The sequence below is a fragment of the Pleurodeles waltl genome, chromosome 1_1 (assembly GCF_031143425.1).
Source record: "Pleurodeles waltl isolate 20211129_DDA chromosome 1_1, aPleWal1.hap1.20221129, whole genome shotgun sequence".
Classification (NCBI taxonomy): Eukaryota; Metazoa; Chordata; class Amphibia; order Caudata; family Salamandridae; genus Pleurodeles; species Pleurodeles waltl.
In genome coordinates, this window is record NC_090436.1 from 596,198,543 (window position 1) to 596,210,450 (window position 11,908).

The 11,908-nt window shown below is 44.8% G+C and overlaps 1 protein-coding gene across 1 annotated transcript; it reads right to left on the reverse strand.

The window, feature by feature from the left end:
* Positions 1 to 7,282: 7,282 nt before the first annotated feature.
* LOC138299777 (uncharacterized) lies at positions 7,283 to 9,464 on the reverse strand. Its single transcript, XM_069238367.1, has 2 exons — positions 9,075 to 9,464; positions 7,283 to 8,972 (listed from the first exon to the last, which is right to left on the reverse strand). Exons 1-2 carry the CDS (start codon positions 9,462 to 9,464, stop codon positions 8,343 to 8,345), a joined length of 1,020 nt encoding a protein of 339 aa, XP_069094468.1. The 3' UTR covers positions 7,283 to 8,342.
* Between the last annotated feature and the right edge of the window lie 2,444 nt (positions 9,465 to 11,908).

Consider the following 11,908-nt stretch of genomic DNA (forward strand, 5'->3'; position numbering starts at 1 on the left):
CCTCTCAAAGAGTACTTTGGAATCATTAAGTGTCAGATTCACCCACCGCGGAAACTTTACTTTCCGGTGCTCCCTTATAGAGTCGAGGGTAAGCTAATGTTCCCCCTATGCCGTACCTGCGTTGAAAGTAAACAGCTTAGCGAGTGTCGGCATAGTGATGAGCAGAGGGTGCTGGAGGGGACATGGTGCACCATCGAGGTGCAGACGGCCCTAGAGAAAGGGTATCGCCTAGGTAAAATCCTGGAAGTCTGGCACTTTCCAAACACAACAACCCAGCTCTTTTCTGAGTACATCAACTTGTTTCTCAGAGACAAGCAGGAGGCCTCGGGGTATCCAGAATGGTGTGTCGATGAGCCCTCAAAGAAAAAGTATATCGCTGATTACAAAGCTCGCGAGGGTATTAAACTGAGACCGGCGTTCATTAAGGTTAACCCCGCCCGCCGTCAGCTAGCTAAGCTCTGTCTCAATTCCTTGTGGGGAAAGTTCGCACAACGTACCAATTTGTCAAACACTTCCATCGTCACAGATCCAGATGAGCTTTTTAAGTACATATTCACACCTGTTTATGACATATCCAGTTGTGAATTTATTGACGACGAGACGGCCGTTCTATGCTGGAAATACGCCAAAGAGTACCCCACAACGTGTAACAATATAAACATCTTTATAGCCTGCTTCACAACCGCTCACGCCAGGCTAGAGCTTTACAGGTTGCTGGACAAGCTTCAGGAACGGTGTTTGTACCATGACACTGACTCGGTTATCTTTGTGAGTAAAAAGGGTGATGAAGATCCTCCGCTGGGTGATTATCTAGGGGATTTGACCAGCGAGCTCGAAAAGGGGGAGTATATACAGGAATTTACCTCATCAGGCCCTAAGACGTACAGTTATAAGACCTCAAACAACAAGGTTTGCATGAAAGTCAAAGGTATCACTTTAAACGTCAACAATACGATTAAAATAAACTTTGACAGACTGAAGGGTCTGGTGCACGAATACTCCGCCTCGAGCGATCACAAAAATAGCAAAGCCATTGTTGTAAACCAGCCGGGCATTGTCAGGTCCAAGAAAAAATGGGAAATTACAACCCAACCGATGTATAAAACCTTAAGAGTAGTGTTTGACAAACGGGTCCTCACATCTGACTACAAAACACTGCCTTACGGTTACTAAATGACATTAGAGGCGCGAACTCCACCCAGACATGGACACTAGACTACAACACCCATTCTCCTGCGTTTTAGCAGGTCCCTCCAACAGCGGTAAAAGTTTTTTTATAAAGAAACTGCTAGAAAATGCTCCCGGTGTTTTATCTCAGACCCCAAACAACATTGTGTGGCTTTATTCATGCTGGCAGGATCTTTACACGGAGCTCACCCTAAAGTTCCCCCACATTCGGTTTATAGAGGGTATCCCCGATAATCTCAACAACGATGATTTGCTACCAAAACAACTTGTAAACATGGTCGTGGTGGATGACCTCATGCGTGAAGGCGGGGACCACCCCGAGATTGAGCGGGCTTTTACGCAATATTCACACCACCGTAATCTGAGCATATGTTATATAGTGCAGAACCTGTTTTACAAGGGCAAGAGCAGCCGATCCATAACTCTCAACGCCTCATACCTGGTCTTATTTAAAAACCCCAGAGACAAACTTCAGATCTCCATTATAGCTAAACAAATGTACCCCGGAAACACCCCGTTTTTCATGGAGGCCTTTAACGATGCTACAGCAAAACCCCATGGTTACTTACTGGTGGATTTGAAACCCAACACTCTTGAAGACTACAGACTACGAGCCGGCATACTACCCCCTGACTTCCCAGTCGCCTACACGCCTAAAACAATGCCCAAAACCTATAAAAAGAACAAGTAAAAAGATACTTATAACATTTACACTCTAAACCTTGTAATATAAGGACACCACAATGTCTGCGAGGTTGCGGCGTAATTTAGGCCTTCTAAAAATGTTGATCACAGCCAGCCCCTCTAAAAGAAAAGCAATCCTTTGCGCTGCCTCGGATGATCTAGTGGCCGCCATTTCAGAAATAGCCCTAAACACCCTAAAAGGTAATGTCCCGATATCAACGAGCCAGTTCCGCGTTCTGAAGAAGAAGCGCCACATTATTAAGAAGCTCAGCAATAAGAGGGCATCGCTCCTTTCCAAAAGAAAACTGGTCAAACAGTCTGGCGGTTTTATAGGGTCGCTGCTAGGTATAGCTATACCCCTAATCACAGGGCTACTGTCGAGGTCCTGATGGAGCACGCCCACAAAATGTACCTCGTACCCCGGCAACAACTGGAACATCTGGGCCCTTCTACCACGGATGTCTGGGACATACGCAAAAACGAAACGCAGCGTCTCGATGCTGAAATCAAAGCCATTTTGAACCGAACTGATTTAAAACCCCACGACAAAGCAGGGCTTTACTCAGGAGCCCTTCAAAACTTTCTACAATACTACAAGCAGCTAACCTCTGAAAAAAACAAACTGACGCTGTATACCCCAGATGCTGAACAGCAGCCAGGACCCTCTATGGTGTCTCAAGACACAGGCCACACAACCACAACGGATGCCTTTGTCTTAGACCTTTTAAAAAATATCAGTCAGAAATATAGAGGGGCTGCTCAAATGTTGCTCAGTAAAATGACTACTACTAAAGATTTGACCACCTGGAACGACCGGGGCGAATTCGTTTACAAAGGGCAGCCGATTGCTGGTTCCCATATGTATGATCTGGTCCGGGGTCTCACACATGGTAAAACCCTATCGACACAAGACGCTCCTAGAGGCTGGGAGCAGTTCCTAAGTGCAGCTGCGGAACTCAACATTCCCTCCACGATTATCGGTAATGCAGAGAATCGCCGTAAGCTTGAAAGATTAAAAGATCCGGCCCCAGCTGTTTTTACAAGGAGCCCCGCTATATCGACACCACCTTTCTTTCCACAACTAACACCCGTTCGGAACCGTGCTGCTCTTCCTATGGAGCCTAAAAAGAGCCTATTCAAAATGAACACCTGGCTACCGCTCTAATTTTGCACACTTGTACAGTTTTTGTTAAAAGTTTTTACGGTTCGAAAAATTATGCTTCATTTTATATGTTTAACCTTGTAAATGTTAGTGTTGAAACATGCTTGTAATAAACACTTTTAAATTTTCATCAGGAGTCTGCCATCTTTTTGTTTATAAATGCTTTGAAAATGTGCGCAGTGTGTCTTAAAAAAAAAATGCCACGGATGAAAGTATGTTTAAGATGTTTTTTTTTCTTTTAGGCACACATAAGTACAAATAACAGCTTTACAGTACCTTACACTTTTGACAAAGACCATATTCTGCTTTAACAACGTGCGACATTGTCCTAGAGTTTTCATTCACATATTTCATAACAACATCATCGTTGTTTACTAGATCGTCTGAGTACAGATTAAAAAAAATTCTAAACGTTATACCTTCAGACATTTTACTAATAAAGTATATACAATGTTCCCCACATGTGATGGCCATAGGATCCTGTACCCGAAGTTTATTATACACAACAGTGGGTGATGCTTTTTTTACATATTTGAATATCGGCTTTGTATAAATACCATGCTCAGGGAATTCGGCTAAACTATCAAACACTATAACCTTGTCCACATCCAGAAACAGAGCCGCCCAATGTGCACCACCCCTGTAATGGGGATCGGTGTTAAAGACGAGGGTGCGGGGCCTTTCTGGACCTATCTTTTCAGGTAGTCCATCGCTAAGGTATACCCCTAGAAAGTATTTCTTAGCATGTTTATGTCTACTTAAGAAGTCCCGTATCTCCGTAGTGTCCATTTTATATATTTTAAAAAAAAATTAAAATTTTTATTTTTTTTATTTTACACTCTTTCAATGGTAGTCAAACATAAGCTGACGGGCGTGGTTGACCTGGATAACGCTGTCGAATACCGAGAACACAACCATGTTCACATTGGCCGCCAGCGCCTGTGTAAAACGTATTTCCGCTTTTAGATTTCCGTTTTTGATCAGGTTGTAATGGTCGCCATCTTCCATGTCCGGCGTCAGGTCGAACGCAAACAGAGTGTAGCCGGCAGCATACCCTTCTCTTGAAACAACTACTCCAGAGTCCCTCAGCTGTTTCCCCGTTATCGAGACCAGTCCTAGATATTCCCGGACAAAATTTGATGCTCCAAAATTCGGTGTGAAAGGTTTTGCGGGGATCACGGCGCCCTCGTGAACCAGAGCAGCATAGTTGATATCATAGTGTTTGAAGTTGAAAGGGTTTGAGTTGTAGGCGCCACTAAAAGCGGTATTGTCCACAAACCCTATGATGATGAGTTTCGGTAACTGCCCCAGAAATAGATTCTGCTGCTGCGTTAATCGGGTTCCGGCGGGGATGCTGAATATCTTCAGAGCAACTCTTTCAATGGCATACTTGGCGTTCGATAATTGTAAAGCTTCAGCATGGGCCAGTCTGACACTTGGGGACACTTTCACTCTCTTTACAAACAGGCTCGCTGACAATATAACCAGTTTATACTGGTGTGCATCACCGCTGATGAGACAGAAAGCGTCTTTGTTACGATTGAGTTTGATCTTAAGATCGATACCGTTGACTAACAGTTTGTCTTGGAAGAAAAGGTCTGAATGTACACGTCCCAGGAGGTCAAAATGCCTACTGCCGGCGACGAAGCTGGCTCTTTTTTTAAATCCCTCATTGTCACCGTCCAAAGCCGCGTTCTCCAAATGCGCTTCGGTATCTCGGTAGAAGAGCCCCGCTGAAAGATGTGTGTCCAGCGCATCGCGACTATAATTTAGAATACTCTCTATGTATGCCCTGTAGGCATACATGTTATCACTCTGTGTGACAAGGCGATCGCCTAGGTTAATGTCCACTTGATTAAACATTGTTGCGATGGGATAGGCTATCGGGGCCACTCTAGCATCATCCTCGATGTTGTCACCGTTCGCTTTGGTTATTTTACAGACGAGGTGCAGGAGAGTGTTGTTGAGATCAAGGTACATATCCGTGGACCCCGACACATAAAACTCTATCGGTGCAAGGGGTGTCAGAGCGGCCATCGGCGACACTTCCATGAAAAAACTGTTTTCAATGCTAGTCTGTGTGGGTTTGAGAGAAAACAGATCTAACTCAGATTTGGCGCATTCACCCGATGCACAGTGTACGAAGGCCATGATCGATGTTTTAAAAAATATTCGCACTAGAACGAGTTCTCTTCTTCCTGGTCGATCTCTTCCGTCTTACGGCTCTTCTTTTGTGAGTGCCTTTTGAAGTAGTCCGGCGCTTCTTATAGGGCCTTGGTGGACCCCGACGCCTCGAAGCCCTGCGCTTCCTTTTAACACCACCATGCGCTTTATACAGCAACCCCGCTCCTTCTTGGGGCTGTCTATTCATGCGTTCAGCTACCGCAGACGTTACACGACCCACGACATCCTGGGCGATGTTTGTAGCAGCCGCTTTAACATGAGGTTTTGCAATTTCGAACCCTCTTCTCAAAAAGGGCATGGCTCTCCTAAACATGCTCCGGAAGAAACCACCCAATCCCGCCCCATACATAACCGGAGCCCCTTGAAAGTAGGGCTGGGGGCCTCCATACCCCACCTGAACTCTATAATAGTCCCTGTACATAGAGGGATCCCCGTAGGTTTTCATGATGACCATTGCAGCTGTCTAATAGTCACCTTCGCGCCGTGGCCTTAAATGAAGCTTGACAATAACTTTCCCGTATTTAAAGGCAACCGTCTCCGACTGATCGTTGTACACCATGATGGTTATAGTGTCAAAATGGTTTTTAGAAATTGCAACATAGTCGAGTTTGTGATGTTGTATATTAACCATTGTGTTATTTTCGCCCTGCACAGGGACCCACCTCAACAGAGGTGAATAACTGTCCCCGACCCTCTGCGGCTCTACAATATCGCTATAAACGTAGAGTGTATAAAAGCCGCCGTTAATATCGGGACATGTAGGGTCTGGATCCACCTGCCTCTGTTGATGTTGTACTGTCCCTAAAACCCGCTGTAATTTACCACTACATTTAAACACAGTACTGAGCTCAGGGGCTTTAAGAAACACTTTTCTTCTAACGTAATCCAACACCAGATATATATTCGCATACGTCTCGATGCTGCCTATAGTTTTGTTGATGGCCTCGACTACCGCCGCTACGGTGGGGTAATAGCCGTGTGGGAAAGACAGGTGATAGGTCAGGGTATCCTGAGGGCGCTTTATATGAAATTTAACATCGGCCTTTGTAAAGGTATTCCAAGTTCTAGGGTACTGTATTTCCGTTAGTGCCACCTCCCACGGACCTTTCAAATCCACTGGTTTTGCAAGTTTCACCGTATAACTCGAAATCTGATTGTCTGGGAACATGTCCTTCGAAGCATTGGATGGCAGCGTGATATAAAAAGGGGAGTTCTCCATCATGGCGCTTACAGCTTGACCTCACACAACGTGCAATGAGCTGGCCAGGACCCAACTGTTAAATTTCTCGGGCCACCCACGCCATTTGACCAACGCCTGTCTCCGGACACCGATCCCTTTCCTTTTCAGAACCTTTTCAACCCTGTACACCCTGTTCGGATCGTAGGGCACCTTTTACAACTCTTCGGTGTAAAAGACACCCGATACCTCTTCCCCAGCGTAGTCTTTTAACCTGTAAATATATATCCCTTCTTTAAGCTGCACACTTTCCACTATGAATATCTCATCGCTGAATGTTTGCTGGTAGCCTTTGGTGAAGACCCCCTTCAACTTTGAAACCCTGACATGATCCCCTTCTTTTAAATTCGGTTTCTTGACCTTCGGCGTGAGACGCCCGCCGTACACCGTTCTCCACACCGTTAACGAATTATCCCTTGTTACCTTAACAGGGGCCATTTTGATTGTCCTGTGGTAGGTGGCGTTATAAACATCTATAAAAGCCTTTAGAACATCCACGTATCTGTAGGTGTTGTTGGCGGTGAAATATCGCCACATCTTCGACTTTAAAGTACGGTTAAAACGCTCTACAACAGCAGCCTTTACCTCTGTGTGCATTACAAAATGTTGAACAGCGTGCAGGTCTAATAATTTTTGGAAATGTTTGTTTAAAAATTCCTTTCCGGCGTCTGTTTGTAGTTTCTGGGGCACACGCCCGCTAGCGAAGATGTCTTTAAAAGCAGCTGTAACGCTGGTACCACTTTTATCGTTTAATGCCTCTGCATAGGCGTATTTGGACAAGACATCTATGACGGTTAATATATACATGACGCCATCGTTATGTTTTGCTAGATCTTGAAGACTGATTATGTCGGCCTGCCACTGATAATCGAGCTGTGCGTTAACAACGGTGGCCCGCCTCTTAAAGCGCCTCCTGGCAGGTTTGTGCAGCGAATAAGCCTCTTCCCCAGCTAACCAAGTCTTCACACTGGCACGTTTTACAGATTCATTTTCAGCTCGAGCCCTTCTAAATAGAGCTTCGGAACCTCCGAAACTTCCAACCCCATGTTTATCGTAATAAAGCTTCCTTAAATCCGCATCCGTCATGTTGTCTCCCACCAACACCACGAAATGAAAGACGCTTGTTTTGTGTAAGGTCATTTTATTAAACATGAAAAACATAAAAAATGGTGCTGGGCTACACAACCAACGTGTATTTGACATTTTGTGCTACAGAGTTTATAGATGTCATAACGCTGGACCGCTGTGGTCTTTTTACAAACGTATACATAGTACAACCCCCACTACACATGTTACTCAGAGTATGGCCTTTCACAAACGCTAAGCGTCACAAACTTTGATATTTTTATGGCTATACTCTCAATAGCTCTAGACAGGACTTCCCGCTCCCCACGCCTATAACTCTGAACACTCAGGATACTGACAAAATTCAACAGTTCATACAGTTCTAACCAGGACCATTCCGAACCTTTATTTGTGACATAATCTTCAGTCATGTTCACCAACGCCTCGTGTATCCCCGTCTCAGGTGAAAGTCTTAACTCTCGAATGTGGTCTTTGTCCGAGGTCCGGCATTCAACAGATGCGTTTAGCCGCCCATTGATACACCACTTGGCGATACACAAATGACTGCTACATTGCAACAAGGCTGAAGGTTCCGAAATGTTCAGATACCGCAGAGTCATAGGATGTATTTCAGCTATTCTTTCTTTAACCAGCACAAAAATCAATCTCCCGATACAGATGTAGCCCGGTTGTAACTCATAGGCATCTTGCATCTCGATACCCGGATTCCCCGCCTAAAAGTGAGTAAGTATGGAGCGTTAAGTAACACATTCATGGTCTACTTTTTTTTTTTTTTTAATTAATTAATTTATTTTATTTTTTCTAAAACAGCTTTCGTGGGGCTAGAGACTTCATTCTTCTGTTTTTATGATAAATGTCACACATTCGTCTTTTTATAACCCGTTCTAACATACTTATGTCAAAGTGGGGACACATACCATGCATGCGGTCGAGTTTTGAGCAGGGCTCAGCAGCGTATCGGATCTCATTGACAGCCGCAGCCAAGACCTTAATCATATCACTGTGGACACCTTTCTTCACAGCCGACAGCCCATACACAACCCTTAACAACCTATATACCCGGTGAGGGTCTATCCGACTACAAATGTGGCGAATTATTCTTGGTGTGTATGCATCGTATAAACATTCATGAGCATCCTGTTGAGGCGCATTAATTTTATGCCCGTAACAAAGATCATAATAATCCCGTTTAACACAGGCGTTCACAGCGGCCGCTGCAAAACCTTTAACTGGCCATATGGTGGCCCAGGGTACGCCCGGAGCTTCCTTTTCAAAATCGCGGCTAGTGTAGGTGCAGACACATTTCTTACGAGGCTCTTTGTTCTGGCTTGTAACACTTCCAGACTGTCTGGAACAGCATAAGCAGTAAAAATTTACGGCGTTAACCTTTGGAGTTGACCCTTCTAGAGGCTCACTTTCTTCAGCTACGTTCTAGGGTTCAAACAGAAAGCACAAGACACATTATTAGTTAAATGTATGACATTAGAGTATACAGACATAAAAAAAAAAAATAACAAAACTGTCATTACCAACCTCCATATTCGCATCACACTCAGAGGCTCCTCTGAAATCCTGGGAGTCGCAGAGGTCCATTGGGGCAGAAACAGTGCCGGAGCTTACACCTGACGGCTGTACAATAACGGCCTCTGACTCGGTGGCCTCCTGGTCGCCCATGTCTTCATAGATGGGCGAATTCGGTGGTGCTACACATTCTTCAACATCTTCAATGTCTATGAAGTTAGATGCAACACTTAATTCATCTTTCGAGGCATTGCTGTCGCTGTCGGGCCCCTTAATAGGGGATATCTGGGTCGACACAGCCTTGAGGTTGAGCTTTTCAAGCCGGTAGCAAAGTTGCTCTTCAAAACCGGTAACATCGGTATCTTGGGTGGCAGGGACATCCTGTTGTGCATTCTCATCCATCGTAAGAGGGGCGAGGGTCCGGTAATATCTACCAATAGTGTTCAGGGCCCCTGAGGAGGCTGCTTTTCTTGCGATCGGATTGTATCTCTTCATGGCACCTTGCCAAACTGTTTCAACCCTGGTTCACGGTTTGACAGCCGGTTCTAACCAGCTCCTTATATGCAACATTTCAAAAAAAGGGGGGCTAACACGTGACACCATGAGGGCCCCTAATTGGCACTTGGGCATGAATGTCTGACATGTCCAGACCTGTCCCTCTCAAGCTCTGAAACCACGTGCACATCACTAAGTCATACTTTTTACATATCTCATAGGCCAAAACCCAGGGGCTAGGACCCAGACACAGGGCTAACACGTGACAACATGAGGGCCCAGCCCAATTGACAACCCCATGCACACACGTCACTTCCGGGGAGGGCTTTCAGGGACAACGGAAGTCCCAGCCACCGGATCTGACGTCATATCCGGGGCGGGATAACTGTCACTTTTAATATGGTGATTAAAGGTATCCCTTCCTACTACTGGCCCTCATAACTTTTTGTCCACATAAGCTACCCATGACAAATTTGTGTCCTTTTTTCCCAACGTCCTAGGGATTCTAGAGGTACCCAGACTTTGTGGGTTCCCCTGAAGGAGACCAAGAAACTAGACAAAATACAGTGAAAATTTCATTTAAAAAATGGGCAAAAATGGCTGCAGAAGAAGGCTTGTTGATTTTTCCCCCCTGAAAATGGCATCAACAAAGGGTTTGCGGTGCTAAAATCACCAGCTTCCCAGCTTTCAGGAACAAGCAGACTTGAATCAGAGAACCCAATTTTTCAACACAATTTTGGCATTTTACTGGGACATACCCCATTTTTGCCATTTTTTGTGCCTTCAACCTCCTTCCAGCCAGTGACAGAAATGGGTGTGAAACTAATGCTGGATCCTGGAAACCTAAACATTTCTGAAAAGTGGACAAATTTCTGAATTCAGCAATGGGTAATTTGTGTAGATCCTACAAGGGTTTCCTACAGCAAATAACAATAATACGTTTTACTCTGTAACTTTTTCCTGCAATGTCAGATTTTCGAAAGCAATATACCTTTATGTCTGCTGGACTCTTCTGGTTACAAGGATATATAGGGCTTGTAGGTTAATCAAGAACCCTAGGTACCCAGCGCCAATAAATGAGCTGCACCTTGCAGTGGGTTTTCATTCTTTACCGGGTATACAGCAATTCATTTGCTGAAATATAAAGAGTGAAAAATAGGTATCAAGAAACCTTTGTATTTCCAAAATGGGGACAAGATAAGGTGTTGAGGAGCAGTGGTTATTTGCACATCTCTGAATTCTGGGGTGCCCATACTAGCATGTGAATTACAGGGCATTTCTCAAATAGACTTCTTTTTTACACACTGTCTTATATTTGGAAGGAAAAAATGTAGAGAAAGACAAGGGACAATAACACTTGTTTTACTAGTCTATGTTCCCCCAAGTCTCTCAATAAAAATGGTACCTCACTTGTGTGGGTAGGCCTAGCACTCATGACAGGAAATGCCCCAAAACTCAATGTGGACACATCACATTTTCCCAAAGAAAACAGAGGTGTTTTTTGCAAAGTGCCTACCTGTGGTTTTGGCCTCTAACTCAGCCAGCACCTAGGGAAACCTACCAAACCTGTCCATTTTTTAAATCAGAGCCTCTGAGAATCCAAGATGGGGTGACTTGTGGGGCTTACACCAGGTTCTGTTACCCAGAATCCTTTGCAAACCTCAAAATGTGGCCAAAAAATACTTTTTCCTCACATTTCAGTGACAGAAAGTTCTGGAATCTGAGGGTAGCCACAAATTTCCTTCCACCCAGCGTTCCCCCAAGTCTCCCGATAAAAATGGTGCCTCACTTGTGTGGGTAGGCCTAGTGCCCGTGACAGGAAATGCCCCAAAACACAACATGGACACATCACATTTTTCCACAGAAAACAGAGGTGTTTTTTGCAAAGTGCCTACCTGTGGATTTTGGCCTCTAGCTCAGCTGCACCTAGGGAAACCTACCAAACCTGTGCATTTTTGAAAACTAGAGACCTAGGGAAATCCAAGATGGGGTGACTTGTGGGAATCTCACCAGGTTCTGTTACCCAGAATCCTTTCCAAACCTCAAAATTTGGCTAAAAACACTTTTTCCTCACATTTCAGTGACAGAAAGTTCTGGAATCTGAGAGGAGCCACTAAATTCCTTCCATCCAGCGTTCCCTCAAGTCTCCCGATAAAAATGGTACCTCACTTGTGTGGGTAGGCCTTGTGCTCGCAACAGGACATGCCCCAAAACACTATCTGGACACATCAAAATGATCAAATATAAAACTACCTGTTTTTGCGGGGGGACCTGTGGTTTTGGTCCTGGGCTCAGCAGCTATCTAGGGAAACCTACCAAACCCAGACATTTCTGAAAACTAGACACCCGAG

Bases quoted from the DNA above. Each gene is read 5' to 3' on its own strand.
- LOC138299777 (XM_069238367.1), bottom strand. From the start codon at position 9,464: ATGGATGAGAATGCACAACAGGATGTCCCTGCCACCCAAGATACCGAT. The intron at 8,973-9,074 runs GTTGGTAATGAC...TTTGAACCCTAG, and splicing joins AGTGTGATGCGAATATGGAG to AACGTAGCTGAAGAAAGTGA.